A 23,943-nucleotide genomic window follows, 5' to 3' on the forward strand; every position below is an offset into this window, starting at 1 on the left:
TGCAGCAAACACACACACACACACACACACACACACACACACACACACACGCACCCCCCCCCCCCCCCCCCGCACACACCGTCGGCGCTTCCCACTCCGCCACCCCGCGCCAGCGGCCCTCCCCAAGTCCTGATTCATGAACCGTGCCACCTTTGTCTCATTTTAAACTGTGCGGACTATTTTAATCCTCCCACCCCCACCCTCCATTCCCCCCTCCCTGCATCCTCTGGAAAGCTCTTCGAGGCGCTCGCTGGGTGGGGGGGGGAGCGCCTCTCCCCATCGGCTCTGGGGGGCGAGGTGCCGAGCAGCCCCTCCGCGCGCCCTGCGCCTGGGGGGGGCGCTGTCCCGGACGCCGCCGCGGGCGCGGGGGCCGCGCCTCGGTCCCTTTAAGGTGTCGCGCTCTCAGAAGTGCGGGTCGGGAGCGGCCGGCCGCGCGGTCCCGTAGCGCGGTGGGGGAGTCCGGCTGCCGCCCCCTCCCCCGCTTCCGAGCGCCCGGGGGGCTCGCGGGCCCTCCGCCCACCGCGCCCGGGCTGGCCATGCGGCCGTGAACCATGTCCTCCTCCTACGCCAAGAACGGCGCCGCGGACGGGCCGCGCTCGCCCACCTCGCAGGTACCGCCCCTCCGCCCCTCCCCCGCCGCCCGCCGGCGCCCCGCCTTCCCGCCCGGCGCTCGGGGCCCGTCCTGGGAGTCGGCGGCCTCTCCCCCACCCCCTCCACGTCCCTTTCTCCTCCCGCTCCTCCTCCTCCTCCTCCTCACCTCGTCCGGTGTCCGCGCTCCCGCTTCGGAGCCCGCAGCCTTCCCCAGCAGATGCCGGGGACTCGGACCCCGCACCCTGAGAGTCTTTGTTAATGGATGTGGTGGGTGCCCGCGGGCTGCTCCCCTTGGCCATCATTTCAGTTGTCGAGGATCGGAATGGGTGGGGGGCGGGGGCCGGGTCTGGGAGCAGCGGAGGAGACTTGGGTGCGGGCTCCGGGGGACCCCAGGGGAGACTCTAGCTGGGGGTGGTCGCCCGGCTCCACGCCGCGGTCCTCACCCGCTTCTCTCTGGCCCCGTGTAACGAGTCCAGGTGGCCCGAGGCACCACGACGCGGAGGAGCAGGTTGAAAAGATCCGATGGCAGCACCACTTCCACGAGCTTCATCCTCAGACAGGTAGGAGGCGGCGCGGGGGCGCAGGTGGGGCGGGAGGCCGAGAGCGGGCGCGGGAGCCGCGGGTCGCCACGCCGCACGCCCCTGCCGCGTCCTTCCCGCTCGGCCCCCGCTCGCCAAGTCTTCGGGTCCCGGCGTCGCCGCGCCGCCCGAAGGAAGTTTGTGCTTGTGGGCGCAAGTTGGCGGGGACCTGCGGGACGCTGACTCTAGACGCGGGTGTTTCTTGTTGCATCCTCGGTGCGTGGGGGAAACGTCTTTTAAGTCGTGTAACTTGGCTAGGAGCGGTCGGAGCCCGCGCGGCCGGGCGCCCGGTTGAGTCGGCTGAGCGTTGGGGATCTCTTCTGTTTCGAGCACTCTTCAGGTCTAGGAGAGGTCTTGGGACAGATCTCCGAGCTCTCATCACGAGAAAAACACTTAGAGGAGAAAGTTAGGTCTCACTTTGGGGCCGCTTCCTCGGTTCTCTAAATTAGGGAGAGCGCTGGCTCTGTTTAAATCGAAATAAGCGAAGGCCCACACTCGGTTCCTGGGGTCTGGGTGGGCAGACGCTTAGCGTTTGTTTCTTGGTGCTCGTTTTCTTCTGCGTGGTTCTCGTGCGCGTTGTGTGTGCCCAAGATCGCAGGTTAAACGGAATGCTTAGGTTTAGGTGCCTTTTATCTTGACCCAAGACATGGGTCCTTAATTTTCGTGCTGTGCATGTGCTGTAAATGAAACCACCCCTACATAGCTGCTGGGTGCTAGGGAGATCATGCAAAAAAAAAAAAAAAAAAAAAAAGTGAGTCACCTTGATCTCTTTTTGGAGCAGAAGTTGTCAAGGTGTGTGTGGTAAGGGTGACCTGGGAGGACTTTGGTCATTGCACCAAGACGCTGTTATCCCAGGCTCCACTGTGGACTGCTAGAGTGACCTTGGCAAGTTCTTTTCCCTTTAGGTCGCTTGGAGCTTTGTGTGATGTGTTTTTAACCTATGATAACAGCTTTGCTGTGTTTCTTTAGAGATTATTTCATCAATTTGAACGGGTTATTCATGTTGAATGGCCATTAGACTCAAAATTGGACTCAAAGCATAATTAGATATTTATTATGTAGATACTCGTTTTCTCCAGAGACAGATATTATTACTACTTCTCTTTAATTCCCTGAGCACTAAGGTGAGCATTATTAAAATAAATATAGTATTTTGGATTCTGAATTCATTCTAAAAGTACATTCTGTTCCCTTTGCTGTGCTTGGATTATTTATGTATTTGATAAGGCAAAGATATTTTTCATCTTAAAAATTTTTTTAGTGATGTGACTGAGATCTTATTCTTGTTTATTTGGCAGTTACCTATTTTTGTAGTTTTATTGTTGCAAAATTCTTAGAAATACTAATTATACAGTGGCGTATTCCATGAACTGTTTGACTAAAACTTTTGAGTTCATCTATACCATCACTTCACTAATGCTTTATTCTCCCAAGCACAAACAAAACAATATTCATTCTAATCTTATTCTTTCCTCAATTTGCTCCAATAGATGATTAAGTGAGATAATACATGTAGAGGTTCATGTTAAATGTACTGGTATGTGTTGCCGTAAAAATATGAAAAGTGTTGCATGGCAAATAATTTTGGGAGTAATTTAAACCAATGCAGATTTTTAGAACAAATATATTTCATAAGTTTTTCTGAAACTGGGACTTGTAAGTTTAATAAAATGGTCTAATTTAAATTTAGCAATTAGTTGTAATCATATATATACACACTCTTCCTATTTATTCTGCAAGAAAAATACATAATTTTTGTAAGCACTTACAGTGCAGTAAGTATTCTACACATGATCTCATTTAAATAGCATAATACAGATTTCTATAATGGTTGCAATAAAAATAACGAAGGAATTTTATTTCTTTGAAAAGATATGAAAAATGATTGCAAATGAAATTTAACAGTGTGTTATTTGAAATAAAACTGAACAGTTTTCACCCAAATGCTAAAGTAACCTTTTAAAGCACAACAGCTCTTCGTTATTAGAGCCTCATTATTTGTTGAACGACCTGCAATTTATTATAATTCTTGATGCATTAGAGTGCTGGAATTTCTTGGTGATATTTTCCAGTCTGTGTGATGCTTTTGCTCATGAAGAAGATAGTGGTGATACCAATAAAAATAGTGCTGCTCATTTCTCTGTCATATTATTTACAAATATATGGAAAGGAAACTTTTGCTAAAAAAAAATTGATGTGCCAAATCAGATGGGTAAGACTGGGCTGGTGGTGAAGAACAGGACAGTTGGCAAACTCACTTAATAAAACAATGTTTATTCTTGGAGCTGGTAAAATATGGCAGTGTTTTGTGTGTATACATGCACTGATATAAGTATGTGCACACAACTCCCCGTGCATACGTGTGAGTCGGCCTGAAAGCAAGCAGAGTGAGAGAGAGCATGTCCCTACTCTGAGGACTGTGCACAAAGTCTCTCAGGCGTCCTTGACCTTGTTTCCTGGTTTACTAGCTTGCTGGCCTCCACATTTAGGAGGGATGGATGCTTTGGAGTGGACCCAGGGAGCAACTAAGTGGTTTCTTTGAGGTAAGGTGAGAAGAGAAAGTATTTTGTCAGTTGAAAGGAGAGAGCGCTCGGGGTGACCCAGTAATGATCTTCAAACTGTACACAAAGGCATTCCTTAGAAATGCGATGGACTGTTCTCGGGTCTTCATTGAAGATGAAACCCAAGAACTGGCTACAATGAGAAGGGAATGAGGTTTGAGGGCAGCCGGAGGGGCTCAGTTGAGCATCGCCCTGTGCACTGAAAGGTTTCCTGTTCGATTCCTGGTCAGGGCACATCCCTGGGTTGCGGTTCAATCCCCGATTGGGGCGCATATGGAAGACAGCCAATTGGTGTTTCTCTCTCACGTCGATGTTTCTCTCTCTGTTTCCCTTTCTCTCCCTAAGCATGTCCTTGGGTGAGGATTTAAAAAAAAGTAAAAGAAAAAGAATGAGTTTTTACAGCAAGGCTTTCCTAAGAGTGTTGCTGTCATTGGAATGGCTTTCTAAGCGAGGCTGTAGAATTTTCTCTCAGGAGATGACTTCTGACAGGCTCTTTAAGAATGGATTATTTATTCATGTTTTACATTTTTAGAAAACACTTATTAAGCATTTGCCATGTGCCTAGCAGTTTGCTAGATACTATGAAAGAGGAATGCAGAAGATGAGTGGGACACAGCCCCATACCTACCGGATTTTATAGAGTAGTTACGGAGATACAGGTGTATATAGGAAGGAACTGTTTACGTATAGCATAGTGTACAGCAGTACAGTAAGGACTGAGGGGGTGAGCAAAACGCCCATGTGTGCTGGGCATTGAAATACCCATGGGTGGAGTTCTTCAGGTTACTCTCACTGGGGTTACTCCCAGCTTTCTTCCCACTGGGGTTTGAAGAGAAAATCTGATCAGAGTGGGATTGGTAGGTTGACCTTTCCTTGTTAAGTCTGCCCTTATGAGTGAGGACTGCAAAGCCTTAGAAGACCTGGCCCCTACCAGGCTCATCTTGAGCCCAGATCTCTTAGTTCTCAACACAAATCTTGAACATACCACTCTCCCTCCTGCCACAGGCCCTTTGCACATACTGAGGAGGGCTCCTGCTCTCCTCTCTGCCTGGTTAACTTTTAATCTTCCTTGAGACCTAACTTTAGTCATCACTTCTTTTTCTAATCTCCTTTGATGAGGTCAGTTCCTTAACCCTGCACCTCATCCCAGAATTCTTTATGCCAGTTCTCAGTAGTACCACTATTATAATTGAACATGTAGTTAGATTTCTCTGTTAATGTCTTTCTCCCCTTCCAGATAATAAGTTCCACTAGGGCAGGGACATGTCTGCATTTGGTCTCCTTTCCATCCTCAGCATTTAACATAGTAGATGTTCAATAGATACGTATTCACTTGAATGAGTGAAGAAACAGATGGATAGAGGACTACCTTGACATATTTTAGGCATGGAGTTCTGCTTCCACATTAAACTTTTTGTTTAATGGGGAGGAACTGCCTCCTAACAAACCTCAAAATTTAGTGGTTTAAAGCAACAACACCTTTTTTTTTTTTTAATTTCTGTGTGCTGACCAGTAAGTTCTGCTTTATGAGATGTTATCTGGGCACTAGCATGGCTGAAAGGTCTAAAATAGCTCAGGTGGTTGGGCAGTTGGTGCTGACTGCTGGCTGAGAACTGAACTAGCGCTTTTGGCAGGAGTCTCAGTTTTCCTCTACCGGCCCTCTCTGTGGTTGCTTGAGCTTCCATGGTGGCTGGGTTCCTAGAAGGAGCATCTCCAGCAAGAAAGGCTGAACGTGCAGATTTAGTAATACCTGGTATCAAAGGCTCTCTGACAGTACTTCTATTCCAGTTTCTAAGTCAGTCTGTCCAAAGGGCCAGCCTAGTTCTAAAGGGAGGGTAAATAGGCTCTATATTTTGATGGGGTGCAGCGAGATCACCTTACGAAAGAGCATGTAGAACAGAAGATACTGTTGCAGTCATCTTTGGAACCATCTATCTTAGAGCAAGGAACCTTCTGTTTTTTTAGGTATGCTAATCAAATGATCATTACAATAATTCAATGAACCCACACTGTATTTAAAGAGCTAAAACATATTGAGATACTAAGTTGATACTATAATAAAACACATTGGCAAAAGGAGTCTTTGGGTTATAATTTGAGCACTGATTATAGAAACCTTTTTCTGATGAAATGCAAATTTTTCTCCAGTGAAATGCAAATTCATCAACAGAAGGTGTATACGCTTTGTGCATAGCTCTAAGAATAATCATATGCCTAGAGGCATATATACATATGCAAAATTTATTTATAAACTTAGATTCACAGAATTTTAGAACGGGGGAGATTGCAGAGGGAAAGTGCTTCAATTCCCCATTTCCAGATGAATAAAACAGAGGACATGAAGGCCTGACCAAAGTCACACCAATTGATAGTGAGACAGTCTCAGATTGTACAGTTTTTCCACCACAATGCTCTTCATCCCCTAAGAATCAAGACAGACATACAACACACATAGGTGTGGACATGTGAAAGGGCAATGGAGCTTATTCCTCTTGGGTCTTAGAGATACTCTGAATTTATATGGTTATTGTGAAGAGCAAAGCAACAATCAGAGAATCTGGAGACTGTAGTGTTTCCCTCCCAGTTTTATCATGGGATGAAATTTTTGTTTGCCTTGTTCATGGTTACACAGAGCTTTTTTTTGTTTGCGTCGTTTTGTTTACTTATTTACTAGTCACTGTATTACCCAGGGTCTAACCAAGAAACAAAACTACTTGAGTTTTTGCAACTGAGGGACTTGTATGTAGAGACATGGTTAAACAGGTGATGAGAGAGGTTAGAAACTAAATGTAGATGTTAGTTTCTACGCTGCTAAGAGAGTTGATCTTAAAAGTTCTCATCATAAGAAAAAGTTGTAACCATCTATGAATGGTGATGGATGTTAACTAGATTTGTGGTGATCATTTTGTAATGTATACAAATACTGAATCCTTGTGTTGTACACCTGAAACTAATATAATGTGATTTGTCAATTACACCTCAATTAAAAAACAGAAAGACACAGGGGAGATACATCCTCTGCCAAAGAAGCCATTTGAGGTGGAAAGAAAGGGGGGAAATACTCTGGCTTCTTCCTTTTTTCTACCCTCAACCCACACCCTCATTCCCCAGTTCTCTGGAGTGCCTCCCATTGGCTGAGCCCAGCTGGAAGTGAGCTCACAGGGGAGCCTGGGAAACAGCCTGCAGGGTTTGCCCCCCTGAGATAGAAAGCACAGCAGGGAAAGGGGAGTAAGAAATCTGAGGGAAACAGGCCAGGACTGGCACAACTATTATTTTATTTTTGTTGCATGGAATATGCTCATGAATCATTTTTCATCCGCAAAATTGGAAGTTTTTACTTGCTCTGTAAGTAGAACTTCCTTGCTCAATGGTATGATCCAGTTACAGTGAACTTTAAGGAAAAGTTTATACCTGTTTCCTTTGTGAGTTTTCTCTGGAATGCACCTTCCCAAATGGAGATCTGATAGAGCAAGAAAGAACTCTGCCTTTCGTGGCAAATTGTTGCTTTTGTGAGTAAGTGGAACTGAATTGATGAAGCTCCTGATTGAGAAATCTAATTACTGTGCGCTAACCAGTTAACTAATCATTTTTGCTTTCTCCAAGTCTCTGATTTTGGCACACAGAGTTCCCTAAATGTCATTTTGTAGAAGCAAGTACTGTTTACCCTCAGTTTAGGATGGTAGCATTTTATTGAAACTTGGATAAATTCTGATTCAAATCTTAATACTTCTAGAAAATTATGCGATGCTGTGTGGAAACATAAGAAAATGACCTTGGCTTTGCTGTGGTCCTCTCTCTTTAGTTACTCCATGTGCTGCCCCAGACAGTGTGATCCCTGGGTATCGAGGAGCAGAGACTGTTCCTTATGAAGGTAAAAAGCAAAGGTGGAGCTGAGAGAATGCAGTTTAGTCAAACACGTGGAGTAGTGAGTTGTAGAAACTGGTCTCTTTAGTCCTGGTGAGTCTACTAACTCAATGGGGTTAGCTGGACCCAGCAAATCTAGTTCAGACCCATCTTTTCTGGCTGAGGTGGTGGCATTGTCCAAGCTCATTGTCTTCCTGCAAGTTTGGTCCGTTCTTGGTCTCATTTCTGCAGTTCAAGACTCAGAAGAAAGCATAAAACCTAACCAGGGCAGGCAGGCTTGTAAGTCCCCCAGATTCACTGACGACTCTGGGAACCATCCACAGACATGTGGGGAGTGAACATGAGGCCCCTGTTTCGCTTGTTGCTCTCCATGTTTGACCTCTGCGTGCTTTTTAAGCAACATTTTAGAACAGAGTGCTTCCTAGGACCGCAAGCAGTGCCACTCTGCTTGCTCCCCCTTCTCCTGAGCTTCCTTCCCAGGAGGGATGTGTTTGCTTAGAATGGGTTTCAGGCCTCAGAAACAGAGGTCCTCGGAGCCCTTCCTTCAGCAAGGTGGGCCTGGTGCAGGCGCAGCCCCTGGATGCTTTTCATTTCTTTTGACCCCAGGTGTTGGCCAATATTTCCTCTGTGGGCTGTGCAGAGTGCTTCTTAGCCATCTGCAATCACACACTGTGTGTAGGATACCTCTCAGATTAGAAGTCATCAAGTTGATGTCTCAAGAAGAGCTAGGCTGTTATTTCCAGGGCAGCCCCATAAACACACATTCTGATTTAAGCAGACAGCATTGTCCTGCCTTCACACAGTTACATGTCCTGGTACTTCATGAACCAGGAAACACTGAGGTAGAACTCAGCACTCTTTGTCCTAGAAAGAAGGTAAGCTATAGACTACAGAGCAAAACATCAAGGACTTTACATGGAGTTAACCATGTGAACAGGGTCAGGGAGAGGGGGTGGGATTAGCACTAGAAGCCTGAATTAATGAAAAGGCTAAATTATAGATTCCATTTCAAGGGAATACTTTTATTGCTTCCAGGTAACAATAATGATAAGCCATGTGCTGTCATTTTTTAGAAATAGATAAGGCTGGTGTTTTATCAACACCTGGCCTGAATATAGGCTGAACTGTGAAATTCCTTGAAGGTAGTTCTCATTTTAACTGTAGTAAACATGCCCCTCTGCAAACTTGCCCATTTTCTTTAACGTGTCCTTTCTTATTACATAGACAGAGCTGAGGTGATTACTTGGATCGGAAGGGATGGCATTCAGCACTTGTAGGTCAGGTACTGAAAGTATTGTGAGGGAGGGGCTGTCAGACTTAGGCGACTTTACTGGAACTTTCTGATAATTTCACTGCGATCATTTGGATGACAGACCATTCCTATTTTATTTCTCATTTTATGTTCTTTTCTGTTGCTGGAGCATATTTGTCCAGGGTTGCAATTTAATTTCTATAGCAGTAGTCTATGTTTTGAGAGGAAATATTTGTAAACATAAACTTGAAAAGAATCTGCATTTTTCCTGGTGATCAGAATCACCAGAAATGGTAAACTTTTACAATGTCACTGAGTTTGAATATTGTATTATTTTTAAATTAGGAAATTTTTTGGATTTTTTTTAATACAGGAGAGACCAGCAGTAATGGGAATGCATAGTAACTTATGCATAGAGAGATGAATTTATCATACTCTCCTACTTTCTTCTCGAATGGCCCAGTGCTAATGTTAAAACTCAAGTGCTGATTATATTTCCAAATCAAACAGGTGGATAAAATGATCACTGTTAAGGTTAGAGTGCTCTGTAGGCATGACTTTCTTATTTGGCCTCATTGTGTATGTGTGTGTGTGTGTAACAGAAAAGGGGAAGTCATTCTTTCAGGAATTCAGAGGCTGTATTCTGTTACCACCTTAATCTAATTTTAGAACACTTTATCTTCCCCAAAGAAACCTTGAACCCATTAGCAGTCATTTCCCATGCTTCCTCCCACCCCCAGCCTTAGTCCGATTTGCCTATTCATGTAACGGGAATCACACAATAATATATGATCTTTTGTGACTGGCTTCAGATTTTTTTAACATATTCTCTACGCCGGCTGAGGGTTCCCAGCTATAGCCCCTGGCATAAATGTGCAGACGTTGGCCTGTGTGTGGAAAGGGACTTGCATTAAGCCTATGTCCCAGATACTTTTCAAGTGGTGGTGTTGAATGGGGTGGATCATATGTATATTTATTTTGGAGCTGCAGTCCTAGGTCATTTTTAGCTGAGTTTTTTGACCTGCATGGAAATCAGCCCCCTGGCGCTGTCCTCCTTGTCCTCAGGATTGAACAAAACTGAGTGGCTGTCATCTATAGGAGAGGATTTATATAATGGGAAAAGAGCGACAGGATTAAAGAAAGCTGTCAGAGCAGTTAAGTGGGTATTGCCATCTTTTTCAATAATTTTTAGTAATAGAAATGTCTTGGGTACTTATAATTCAAAATATTTCTTTTATTTTATCTAGATGTTCATAATAACTCAGCTTTGATAATTATAATATTTCTTCCTTGAGAGATACAATTAAGAAGAAAGCAGAGTGCTTGAGTCCTAAGCTAAATACAATATTTATGGGAATTATTGGGTACATAGAGCTGTACTCTCTGTGCGGCAGGTGCTGCTCAATTATATTTGAGCACTTCCCTGGGGGACAAAAGTCAATTATCAACATAGTCGTGTGGGAAAGAAATAGGTCAGCTGCAAACATTCTCTGCTAATTTCAGGAAGCTTGAGGGGTGATTTAGTTTGGGGGATATTTTTTATTCTTTTGGTCTCTGTGTTGTAGGGATACCTTGTGGTAGCAAAGGCTCAGTTTTTCATTTGGTATTGGTTATACTCATTTACTTTAATATAGTATTCATATATTTTTTGATTTGTAAAATGGAAATTAAACCAAATATCTTTTTTTAAACTATGTCAAACATACATTGTAAGAGTAATAATGTATATTGTGGGTATTGTTATTATTTTATTGCTATTTCTATATGAATAGTGATGCTCAGGGTTTAAACTAACCCAATAAAATGCAAATTTCATATTTCTAAGTATTTTGTTTAATACTTGTACATACAAAGAGTTAACTGTAAAACAAGGAAGGACAATGGTGTTTTTAAAATGTTATGCTTTTTAAAATTGTAAAATGCACATAATATTAATTTTACCATTTTAACTGTTTTTAAGTGTATAAGTCAGTGACATTAAGTATATTCACTGATGTCATTTTTTAAGTAAGTGTGGCAGGTTATTTAAAAAGTACAGGTAGACAAAACTTAAATATATCCGACTTACAAATACGTTAAAAACATCCACCATTATCCAGGCCTTGTTTAAACCGTGGCCTTGTTTAAAGCTACAAGACCCACAGAAAACAGACCTTGCAGTGTTCACCAAGCTGTGGGCCCCAGGTTGAGAAGACCCAGGAAACACTGTTGAAACTGACCAGACCCTCAGGGTGGGCAGGGGAAGTTTGGGCAGGGACGGGACCCCGCTTGGGGTGGTGCCCTGCCCCAGAAGACCTGCTTCCACACCCCTGAATGCTTTTCTTCTTCCTCCACTGCCTGGAATCCGAACAGATTCAAGATGATTTGGGTTACCGAACAGCCTATTTTTAAAATGTGAACGTTCCCAGGAGTCTTAAAGGGCTCGTCATTCATACATTATTGTAATTTGACTCATGCTCGAAGATATACTCATCATCTTAAAAAAAGCCCACCACAGCAAAGCAGACATGCTCCCCAACAAAGACCCCAGTGTCCCTGGGGCTGTTTGTCCTTTCACCGTGTCCTCCCCTCCCTTCCCTATCAGAAAGCTCGCCCCCTTGGCCCCGTGTTCTTCCCTCCATCCCTCACTCATGCCGTTCCTTCTCCTTGAAGAGGCCTCACCATTTCCACCTGATGACGACCTTTCCCTCTGTCAAATCCCTCTAGAACCTTCTCCTCCACGAAGCTCTGTAATATGGCTCCTTCTTTGGCCCTCCCTGACATCCTGTTTTGACTGTTCACCTATTAAATTCTCCTTTGTGTAACCTGGAGGTCCCCATGACTCACCACCCAAGTATTAATACAGGAGTGACTACCTTAATATTTCTCAGGGCCTCTGTTTTCCTGTCTGCAAAATGAGGGTTTGAGTGGGGTGGGCTAGGTGACCTCTCAGGTTCATTCAAGCTCTGGTATTACAGGACTTCATGTGCGTGTCCACAGATGTGTGTGGTCAACTCATTCATCTTGGTAGAAAACACTGTTCTGTAGTTTTTGTGGAAATCCTGTGACATGCAGCTGCTGAGATGAACTCATAAAACATGGGGCCATCAAATATTATTGAAAGTATTAGATGACATTCTTTTTAGAATGTAGCAAAGAGATGATGTGGAGAAGCTTACAAGAGGAAAGATAATTTTGGATAGAGCTGGAATTTATAACTCTTTCAAGCATATGCATGCAGAATGGAAGGATATGCAAAGAACAGAGTGGGCTGTTAAGAATGAAGTATTTGTGAAATGTGGTGAGATGGTTCTCAGACGTGCATCCTGGAAGCTATTAAGAGGAAGTCGCCTGAGGAGTAGTGTAGCTTCTGCTAGTACGATTATTAAAGCCACAAGGAAGAGCAAGGAGCTAATGGGGCTTTGCATCTATAATAAGAATAACAAAAGTTGCCAGATTGAAACTTTGCTGAAGGTAAGCAGAACCACGAAATTGATTTTCATCCTTTGAAAACACTGCATTAAGGAGCTTTCAGCACTGACTTTCCTGCTTATCACAAATGAATAAAATGAACCGAGGAGAAAATAAGGGTAAGACAGTGTGCTGAGTACACAAAATGTTTGCCAATGAAATCCTAGTCACTTGCTCGTTGGGGGCCTCAAGTTTGTCTCTCAACCTTCTAGAAACTAACCAGAGAGGAAAGCAAGAGGATTTACAGGATTTATATTGTCTAAGGGTAGAAGTAAACTTGTTATTTAGGAAAAGCACAAATACTTCCCACACTGAGACTAGAGAGGAAATTCTCCCATGTTCTCATCGAGCTGGCACTGTGTTAGACAGTAAATTAAACCTTATCATAATTCTGGAGTTGTTTCTTATAATACTCAGTGTATAGATAATGTCTCTCATCATACTGGGGTACAGTCCAATGAAAGCAATTAGTGGGAGCCATTGCGATATGGGCCACAGATGTCTGTGATTCTTAACCTTGGCTGCATATTAGAATCACCAGGGAAGTATATAAAAATCCCCATGCCCAGGCCACATTGCAGCCTAATTAAATCAGCACTTATGAGGGTGGGACTCAGGTATCAGTATTTTCCAGGCTTCCCACGTGATGGTTGTGGTTCTCTGGTCTCATGTAATCCAGAGCAAGATTTTAGAGCAGCTGTTTTCAACCAGAGTGTATTAGTCAGGATAGGTTAGGTGATGTTGCAATAATAAAAACTTCCCCAAAATAACAACAATACAACAATGGCTTATTTTGCATTCCTACTCTTGTATCTCCTGGATTAGGTGGGGGCTTGTCCACTGTTATTCTCACTCCTGTGAAGCAGCTACTATCTAGAACATTTGTGTTTGCTGCAGAAAAGGAATTGAGACGCGTGGTGGATCATACATTGGCTGTTGAAACTCTGTATGAGTATATGCTAAGCTGCTGTAGCACTGAAACCAAAAGGTACAATGTATATTTCTTTGTCACTTGAAAGTCCAGAGGTAGGTGGGCAAGTCAAAGTGGGTAGGTGGCTCTATTCCAAGGGTTCAGTGGTCCAAGGTGAGTAGGTTCTTCCATTCTCAATATTTAGCTTCCAGTTTTGGGTCCACAGTAGCTGCTATAGTTGTCACCATTTCCTGGGCAGCTCAAGAGGGGAAGAGGAGAATAAATAGCTTCATTTTTAAGGAGATGACCCAGAAATTAACTCTGTTTCTTCTGCTCACAACCCATCGGCCTGAACTTTGTTATAAGACTACATCTAGTTTCAAAGGAGGCTGAGAAATGTGGTCTCTGAGTGGGTAGCTGTGTCAAGGCTAAAAATTGTGATGGCTCAATTTCTGGAGGGAAGGAGAGAATGGATATTGGGGCCAGTTAGGCAGATTCTGCCTTATTACAAAAGTGGTTTTTCAAAGTTTGCTTTTAGCATGGAACCTCTTTCTTCAAATGAAATTGCAGACACCATCCATGGCAATCAACATATTTGGGGGGCTTTGATTGATGGGTGGTTGCTGTATCTGGACCCCTCCCAGTTTCCTCCTCATGTTCTCTGCAACAGTCTTAGAGGCATCTTAAAGGATCCATGAAAATCGCTGATGTAGATGAAATGATAGTTTTAGACTATTCTCCCAAAACACTGTTCTTCACAGCAGAACTTCAGAATGATAATGAAATAATGGATCTGAATAATTCTTCCAGCCAGCTCTATTTTAGAAAGCTATCTCAAATCCACCCATTTTTCTCCATTTCCTGTTGCCACCCTACTCCCTGCTTTTGGCCACTACCATCTCTCTTCTGGTCTCCCTGCTTCCATTCACCACCAGATCCAGCCTCCCCACAACTTCCAGAGTTATCTTTTAATTTTTAGTTTTCATTGACTGTATTGGGGTGACATTGGTTGATAAAGTTATATAGGTTTCAGGTGTACAATTCTGTAATACATCATCTGTATATTGTATTGTGTGTTCACCACCCAAAGTCAAGTCTCATTCTGCCACCATTTATCCTACCTTAACCCTCTTCTACTTCTCCCCACCCCCCTTTCCCTTTGGTAATCATCATACTGTTGTCTGTGTCTATGAGTTGTTGTTTTTCTTAATCCCTTTACTGTTTTCATCCAGTCCCCTCACCCCTGTCCCCTCTAATAGCTGGCAGTCTGTTTTCTGTATCTATGAGTCTGTTTCTATTTTGTTTATTAGCTTATTTTTGTCACAGAAGGTAAGATTTCCTTCTTTTTTACAGCTGAGTAGCATTGCATTGTGTAAATATATCACAGCTTTTTTATCCACTCTTCTACTGATGGGCATTTGGGCTACTTTTAAATATTGGCTATTGTAAATAACGCTGCAGTGAACATAGAGGTGTATATGTTCTTTCGAATCAGTGTTTTGGGTTTCTTTGGATATATTCCCAGAAGTGGAATTGCTGAGTTGTAAGGCAGTTCCATTTTTAATTTTTTTAGGAAACTCCATATCGTTTATCCACAGTGACTGCCCCAGTCTACATTCCCACCAACAGTGCTCAAGGGATCCCTTTTCTCCACATCCTCACCAATACTTGTTTGTTGATTTATTGATGATATGATTTCAGTCTTCTTAAATTTATGGAGACTTGATTTGTGTCCTAACATGTGGTCTGTCCTAGAATTTGTTTCATATGCACTTGAAAAGAATGTATATTTTGCTGCTTTGGGGTGAAATGCTCTTAAGATATATATTAAATCCATTTGATCTAGTGTGTCATTTAAAGCCCCTGTTCCCTTGTTGATTTTCTGTCTGGAAGATGTATCCATTGATATCAATGGGGTAGTAAAATCCCCTACTACGACTTTGTTACTGTCAACCTCTCCCTTTATGTTCATCAAGATTTTCTTTATATATTTAGGTGTTGCTGTGTTGGGTGCATAAATGTTTACAAGGGTTAGATCCTCTTGTTGGATTGATCCCTTTAGCATTATGTAATGTCTTTCTTTGTCTCTTGTTATGGCCTTTGTTTTGAAGTCTCTTTTGTCTGATTTAAGTATTGCTACCCTAGCTTTTTAAAAATTTCCATTTTCATGAAATACCCTTTTCCAGCCCTTTACTTTTAGTCTGTGTGTATCTTTTGTTTTGAAGTGGATCTCTTATAGATAGCATATACATATGGGTCTTGTTTTCTTATCCATTCTGCTACTCTGTGTCTGATTAGAACATTTAAGCCATTTACATTTAAAGTGATTATTGGTAGGTACCTATTTATTCTTTATAACTGTGTTCCTCTGTCCCTCCTCCTCCTTCTACTTCTCTCAAGAAGACCCTTTAACACTTCTTGTAATACTGTTTTGGTGGTAATGAATCCTTCAGCTTTTTCTTGCCTGGGAAGCTCTTTATTTCTCCTTTAATTTTCAATGAGAGCCTTGCTGGGTACAGTAGTCTTGGTCGTAGTGGAGTTATATATGTAAAAAGAAAATCATGTCATGCCATTACTCTGTTTAAAACCCCCTATGGATTTCAGTTGTATTAAAATATAATCTTAATTTCTTATTGTAGTCTACAAAGCTCTGTGATGACTAAACTACTGCCAGACTCTGATATTTCATCTTCAACTCACCTGTTTACTACTTTGCCCCATCCCCCAATCCTTGGCCTTCCTTATGTCCTTTGAATAAGCCAAGATTAATTCTGTCTCCAGGCCTTTGTACTTCTGTTTTTTGTCCTAGAATGCTCTTTTCCCCAGCTCTTTACATGGCCAGGCTCCTTCTCATTCTCATCGCGGCCTAAACGTCTCCTTCTTAAAGAGACTCCTCTGGCTGCCCACTTAAGGTAGACTCCCCTCCTCCCATGCATACTTGCTGTTACATTCCATTACTATCAGAAATCACTTTATTTATGTAGTTTTCTTTTTACTTATCCATCCTATCAGTCCTCACTGGAATGTAAGCTTCAAAAAGGAACTGGCATATCCTTGTATTGCACAGTCCAGGTGAACAGAATCAGCACCTGACATATAATAAGTGTTTAATAAATAGTGATTGATAAGTGAATAGAAATGACAGCAATTTTGTGATTCCAGAGCTGGCTAAGAATCTGGGTAGAACATAGACTTTGTTGTCACTTATGCTAAGGATAGACTTGATGTTTCCCTCTAAAAACTGAGATATCTAAGAACATGTTTCTGAAAAGAAGGCTTAGGGGTGAGCCAAGCCCTGAGGTAGTTCTCGGAAAGTAGTTTGGAGTGTACTCAAAAACACATAAATGGATGTTCGTGGACCCATAGTTTCAAGCCCAGAGACGTAGCTGCAATGATTTTGGCTTGGGAAAAAAACAAAACAGTTGTGGTCACATGCCACCTTAGCCCCTACCATGAAACATCTAGGTTTGAGCAATTCTCTTCCTAATCTACTTTCCCAAAAGACTTCATGAAAAACTATGTACCATGAGCACTGAATGACATGGCTTGATGTCAGGGACATTAGTTACAATTTGGTGAAATGCAGGTGAGCAATTACTTGAATCTTTGTTTCATCTGGGCACTCCATCCTGGATTTGCTTAGGACAGTTTTTGCCCAAATAGAGGTCATTTAAGAAGCCTCTTTGTCCTGACCAGCACTTGGCCTCAGCTCTTCTTTATCTCCTTGTGGCTGATGCTCTGGTCTGGCGCCCAGTGTTGGCTGCCTGAGTTCCTGCAGACCAGAGCCTTTTGTCCCAGACTTCCTTGGGAGGCAGCAGGACTCTTGGACTCAGGAATTTGAGAAAGGATGAGATAGGTGTCTCTGTGTATGGCTGAGGGGTGTATGGTTCCATTGGTGTAAAAAGACAGTATGATAGTTTGACCAGGACAGAGGTCAAACATGGGAACATCACACAGCCAGTGGGAGTAAGTAAACACAGCCTGCGTCCCTCTCATCTGCTCTGCCCACAGCCACCGGAGTGCCCTTCTCTCCACTGCTTTTTCCGGTGAACTCCTACTCCTTTTCTTCGCAATTGCATAAATGTCACTCATACCCTCTGTAAGGTCTTCAACACCCTCGGAAAGAATTTGTTTCTTCCTCCGGTAGTATATTTGGAGCACTTTTCATATTGTTTAGAAATGACATGTTTACTGGCCTCTCCCATTGCCAGTAAACATCTCAAGGGCTTGGTTGTTTTCATAATTTTCTTCAGAGAGACAGTGTAGCGTTGCTGTTGATGGAATCGACTGTGACCTGAGTGGACAGGAGTGTGAGGCCAGGCTCCATCACTTTCTCCTTGTGTGATCTTGGTTGTAATAGCATCCCCAAGGCTCATTTTTTTCACCCATAAAATGGGGATAACAATACCTGCTTCATAGGGTGTTGTGAGAATTTTGAGAAATGAAATAATATGTGTACATCCTGGATGGAAATTATTTTATTCAAAACCACAACCTGCTGTTCTATTTTTTAAGCAGGACAGTGGCCATAATTTGTATCAGTACTGCTGCCTTCCATTTTTAGAGACTGGTGGGGAAGGCTGACATTTCAGCGCCTCTTCCAGTTCCTCCGTGCTTGTGAAGGGGACATTCTAGAGGGAAAGTGGTCAAATTGGTAATGTGGATGGTGGTAGTGATGGTGGGGGTGATGATAGTGGGGGTGTGGGTGGGGTGTGATGGTGAAGATGGCTGGAAGATGGTTCTGTGGAGGTAGGAATGATGGTAGTGATGGTGATGGAGGTGGTAATGATAGTCACGTTGATGATGGTGGTGATGGTGAGGCGGGGAGGTGGCGATGATAGCCATGGTGAAGCTGACGGTGGTAGCACTGGTAGCTCTGAAGGTTTTGGGTCATGCTGGTTTCCAGCACTTACTCTGGGTTCCTCAGCCTGCCAGTTGGGATTCATGGTCTCCAGCTCTTGGAGTGATGACCACACAGCTTTGTTTTCTTTTTCCCCCTGTCTATATGCTGTATTCTGAACTTAGTGCCCTCCACGTGGGCTTACATGGGGACACTGCTTTTGGGGCAGTTTCCTGAATCTGGCATAGGCTCCTATCCCACCTGTGCCCATCCTGTATCCTGGACCCTATACTCTTGCTTCTTCTTGCCCTAGATCCCTCTGCATCACCCTGGAGCCAGGGACACATCCCCAATCAACTTGTCCTTTGAATTTCTTGTCAAGTGAGAGATTTTAATGCCAGAGGACTACATTTCTTACTGAAGGGAATGCTCCAAGTTCTGAGAGCCCCCATCTTGAAGAACACAGCTGGCAATAATGGAGATTGGACTTTCTTTTAGGCAATGACAGCAGATTGACAAATCTGCCCACAATTATTTTTTTTGTTTTGTTCTCAAAATCTATCCTTATTTTTAGAGAGTTTTTATTATACTGAGCTGTGTTCCAGTCTCTTAACATAACTTCACTGTTTATTTATTTATATATTTAGCAATTCATTAGTTTACATTTCTATCTCAGCATTTTCAAAATTCGTAATTATTCCATTCTTATGTTAATTTATGCCAGGCTTGATGATGGCACTAGAATCCGGGGGCGGTGGCTAAATTCTCATGTAAACATAATGAAAACATGATTGCCAGCTTCCTACACAGGGGAAACAGCATTGAGCTAAAAAGCAGCCACTTCAAAGGGAGGACACTTCCAGGTATGCTGAATCTGGTACAGGGGTGGGAGTTGGAGGGTGGGATGGGAAACGTGTTTGGACCTTTAACAACAAGGAAGAAGGTCACCTTTAAGGAAATCATTATTCTTACGTCGTGACGTTTGCATTTTCTGATGGCTGAGTATCCTCAGCTCTCTGGACCTTACTTATTTTTTGCCAGGTGCACAAAGCAGATATGTATAGATTTCTTCCAAAGATATATTGCTCTGTGAGAGCATATCCCTCTTGTTTCATAAAACCATTAAATTGGCACGAAATTCTGGTCCAGTAGAAAGAGCACAATAATTACAGCAGAAGCTCCAGTTCAAAGTCTAGCTTAACCATTTCCTAGGCCTGGAGTAAGTTACTTAACCTCTTTGAGTTTTAGTTTCCACCTCTGTAATATGGAGCTAATAACTGCTGTGCCTTTATTATAAGGTTTTGTAAGCCTGACTGAGCTAATATCTGTGAATAAGGTTTATAACACTAAGAATTTACTTTTGCTATTTTTATATTTGGCTTAACAAAACTTATCTTGGGGCTTGACTGCTCTTTAACCCCATGGGAAGTTCACTGCTTAGGAAAATTAATACAAATATCACAGATATTTGTGAAAATCATCATACTTTTAAATCACTTTGCATATGTAGAAGTTTCTCTAAATTTTAAAATTTAATATTTATTAAGCCATCACAGCCATGTTGAATTTCTCAAGATGTCTTAGAGCTGTGACATAAAAGCCAGGTCAGTAGCAGGCATTCTCCACATTTTTGCCTCCACGCTGTGCTCTCTTGGCTTGGGATGACTGTCCCCATTCTTGCCTGTTGTGTTCCTACTCATCTCTCACAGCCCAGCTCAAAAGTCACTCTGGAATCTAAGTGCTCCTTGCAGCAGGAGTCATTTCTGTTATTTTACAGCTTCTTGTCCTCTCTGAACTGCCCCTCTCAGTGACTGTCAGCTAAGTGTAAATTGCACCTGAACATAAGCTCCAGGAGGGCGGGGATTTCTGTTGCTTTTGATCACTGTGCTATTCCCAGTGCCTATGACTGTGCCAGGCACATAGCGGGTGTACAGTGAACTTTTACCAAATGAGTGAATGGATGACTGAATGAAGCAGATAAGTCACCTTCAGTTTCTTATGGGCACGAACTGGTTTGCATGGATGTTTCTTGTGCCTTCATTTTGGTCAGAGCTTGGTTCCTACTAGGTTTACGTTTGTCGAATAAATAAATTTCTGGATTAGGGGCTCATATATCTAAAAAACAGAAGAGGAAAGCTAAATATTATAAGGTGCTAACGGTGTCATTGTGCTTTCACACCATAATTATTTAAAGTGCATTTTTATTTTGTTCTTAGGTTACTAAAGACCCTATTACTATTTTTATAAGCATCTGTGATAAACATCTGGGGCAGTTTTTAAAACCAAACAAACAGAAATCATAGGCTTCCCTGAACTAGTTATTTCCCCCCCTAAAAATGACATAAACATTGTTGGCATAGACCATGCCAAAATATGCTTTACATCTTGAGTATCCTAATATACAGATATTAATAGTTGCCGCAGTGTAAGAATTATAGCAAATTCATAGTTAGTTTCAAGATAACAATAGCCCAGATTTTTGCAAACGGACATTTGCCAAATTTTCTGTAACTCCCTCCCTGCTACTGTGTTTGAGGAAGCCTTTCTCATAGTAAGGTTTTTAGAATTATACTTACAAAATTTTATATCCTTTTTAGCAGTTGGACTGACCGGCTTACAGTTTCCATGGTAACAAGGTTTCTGTCCCCCCCCCCCCCAACCCTTTTTAAAATAGCCTAAAGTCACAGAAGGGAACTTAGATATTAATAGCATAAGAAATTTCAGTGTGAACAACAGTTATTACATGTGCAGCTTTTGATTACTTATTTCTTGATCCAGAACCATTATGATATATAGCCACTATGACTAAGCATAAATGAATATAATTTTAATACTTGGCAGATGAGGTTTGCCGAAAGGATTAACTGTTGGGCAGCCAGTTGAATTTAGCCTCTACTTCCCAAGTTAGAATAGGCACTGCCCTCCACTTAGGAGTCAACAGCATAGTAACAATGCATGAAATTATTTTAACTTCTATGTGAAAGACAAAACCAGGGCTCTTCTGTTACTAAGCAATTTTGTGAACAGCCATTTATGTTAAGCATAAGTATGGTGTTTGTGCTAAATAAAGAAAAAGGAAGGAAGCTTTTTTGGGGGGCTGTGGACTCTGTTGATTTGATTGGGTTCTTGTGTCTTTGATTGACACTCATAAAAAGTGGCAACCCCAAACCCAGCCCGTGCATAAATGATTCTCTGAGACTAGTACACTGACAAAGCATGAACATATATTTTTGAAAGAGGGATGTATTTAGTTTGTGGAAATTCTGGCTTTTCCCCAAGAATTACCCTATTTTTGATACAGCATGGGTTGGGCTTCACACAGAAAAATTGATTCTTATTTTTGGGCCTACTTCTAAATGTTTATTTTTGAGAAGTCATGACTTAGTTGTGCTTGTTTAGCTGTAAACATTGATATAGATTGTTATTCTATCAAAAGATCTAGAATAAAGGATAGGTTTTTCTCTAAAATGGCAGAAATTTATTAAGTATATTTGGAGTTCCTGACCTTGTGATGGGTGTGTTTTTTTTGGGTTTGTTTTGTTTTTTTCTGTTAATCCTCACCCAAGGATGTTTTTTCCACTGATTTTTAGAGAGAGTGGGAGAGGAAGAGAGAGAGAGAGAGAGATTGATGTGAGAGAGACACATCAGTTGGTTGTCTCCCACATGTGCCCTGATTGGGGCTGGGGATCGAATTTGTAACCCAGGTACATGCCCTTGACCAGGAATCAAACCCGCGACCCTTCAGTGTGTGGGCCAACGCTCTAACCACTGAGCGACACTGGCCAGGGCCAATAACATATTTTTGAAAGCCCATCATGCAGGTTCGGTCCCTGACCCCAGTTGGGGCACATCCAGGAGGCTACCAATCGATGTGTCTCTCTCACATCGATGTTTCTCTCTCTCTCTCCTTTTCGTTCTCTCTCTTTCTCTCCCACTCTCTTTCTCCGTTCCACTCTCTAAAAATCAATGGAAAAAAATATCCTTCGGTGAGGATTAACAGATTAAAAATGTTAAAAATGTTATTAACAGAAAAAAAATGTTATTGGAGCTAAAATCTTACTACAAGATTGTCTGAGAGTTCCATCTAAAAAGCCACTAAAACTTGTTCTGCCTTATTTTCCACCGACATGTCTCTGTATCTACTTTCTTTGCTGTCACCTGATCAGGCTGAGCTGTGAAGGACCGAGTGTGGAGGGTATGTGTGAAAGTAGCACTTGATTCTACTAAAATAAAGGGTGTTGCTTATACGCTTGTGATAGAGATTCAGTGGGAGGTTGTCGGGGTGGTATTTTGCCATCACTGCGACTTCACGTCGGCTGTGGGACCAGTTTCCTGGGAGCCTGAGGTCTTGACTCCATGGTAAAGTGCTTCCTCCCCCACTCCCCGCCTCAAATTGTGGGGCTTTGTTTTATCCAAGGTTCGTCTGAAAACGTCAGGTGGTTTATTTCGGAAGTGATTCCAGGGAGCAGGAGTGGAGGGAGTGAAATGCCAAGACCAGCACGTGCTGACAAGTTGGCCACACCTCCCTAAGGAGCCTTATGAAATGCATGCCGGAACTGTCCACCCTGGACAACAAACGGGGGAAGCATTTCTCCATTGGTTCCTCCCCCACTCATCAGAGGTGGCCCCGTAGGGGTTGGCACCCTCACACTACCAGGCTGCTCATGCCTGAGTGCCAAGTATCCTGCACCTCATTGCCAGAGGACCCCGGATCGGGAAGCCGAAGGGTCCGTGGAAGGGGCGAGGCCAGGCCCTGTCGGATCCCACTGGTGTGGAGCTGGTGGAAGCCTGTGGGGAACTGATCACTGCAGCAGTGACAGGAGTAAGAGGTGGAACCAAGAGGTCATGAAGTGATTCCTGAAAGGTCAAGTGTGCATCTCAAAGACACCAGTGCCTCCCCTATGGTCAGTGCATGCCTATGGTCTTGTGGAGGGAGAATTCTCTGCATCCTCCAGGAAATGTAGGTGGTGTCTCTTCAGTCTCCTGTAATAAACACATATTTACAGTCTCACCTGCTGGGTCCTTCTGATCTCTTCCTCAGCCTGGCATCTCCACCTCAGTAACAGGAAGCCACCATCCTGTCCAAGCTTCCTGGACCATTCCAGCCGGATGCTAGGACCCTTTTCAGGGGCCCCTTCAGGACTGTGAAACCAGAGTCATAGGAGAATTCTCCCATGTAATATGCTATCCTTTATCCAGCTTTATATTTTGTTGGATATAAAGCCCTCAGGATCCACTCCAAATAATCTTCTGGCTCTTGCTGATGTATACCTTTGATGAATAAGCAGTTTACTCCTGTGGCAGGAACTATATTTCTCTGTTTGGGCTGTGCCAAGATTCGACTCTAGTTATCAGCTCAGGAGCAATGAGATGAGGTGGCAGCAGATTTCAAAAAGGACAAGAATTACTGCCCTGGCCGGTGTGAGTCAGTGGTTAGAGCGTTACCCTCCCCCCACCAAAGGGTCGAGGGTTTGATTCCCCGTCACGGGTATGAACCTGGGTTGCAGGTTCGTTGGCCCTGGTCAGGGGCGTGTGCAGGAAGCAACCAATTGATGTGTCTCTTTCACATCAATGTTTTTCTCTCTCCCCCCCTCTCCCTCTCCCACTCCCTCCCTCCCTTCTACTCTCTCTCTAAAAAAAAAAAATCAATGGAAAAAATATCTTTGGGTGAGAATTAACGAAAAATAAAAAGTAAATGAAAAGGACAAGAATGACCTTGTTAGGCACCTACCTTGTGTGAGGACTTTGCAGGGTCTCTGGGAAAGGCGAGGCTGCTCTCCTCCAGCAAGAAGGAGACAGCTGCTGTTAAAGGCTGGGAGGATTCAGGGATTTAACATTCTTCAGCTTGTCCACCCACATGTCTAGATTCCAGGTCATAGAATCACCTATTTTCCTAC

The 23,943-nt window shown here is 43.1% G+C and overlaps 1 protein-coding gene across 2 annotated transcripts in view; it reads left to right on the forward strand.

Moving 5' to 3' along the window:
• Positions 1-398: 398 nt before the first annotated feature.
• CACNB4 (calcium voltage-gated channel auxiliary subunit beta 4) overlaps positions 399-23,943 on the forward strand; it is a gene marked incomplete at its 5' end in the record, with an annotated part of 200,315 nt that continues 176,770 nt past the window's right edge. Inside the window, 2 exons of one of the 2 annotated variants that reach the window (XM_081142738.1) lie at positions 399-611; positions 1,068-1,151. In XM_081142738.1, the coding sequence (XP_080998864.1) occupies positions 552-611; positions 1,068-1,151 (144 nt within the window). Of the gene's footprint in view, positions 612-665; positions 859-1,067; positions 1,152-23,943 lie in introns of those variants that run through there. The other variant, XM_081142739.1, reaches the window with a different exon arrangement.

The sequence above is a fragment of the Miniopterus schreibersii genome (genome assembly GCF_964146895.1).
Source record: "Miniopterus schreibersii genome assembly, chromosome: 7".
Classification (NCBI taxonomy): domain Eukaryota; kingdom Metazoa; phylum Chordata; class Mammalia; order Chiroptera; family Miniopteridae; genus Miniopterus; species Miniopterus schreibersii.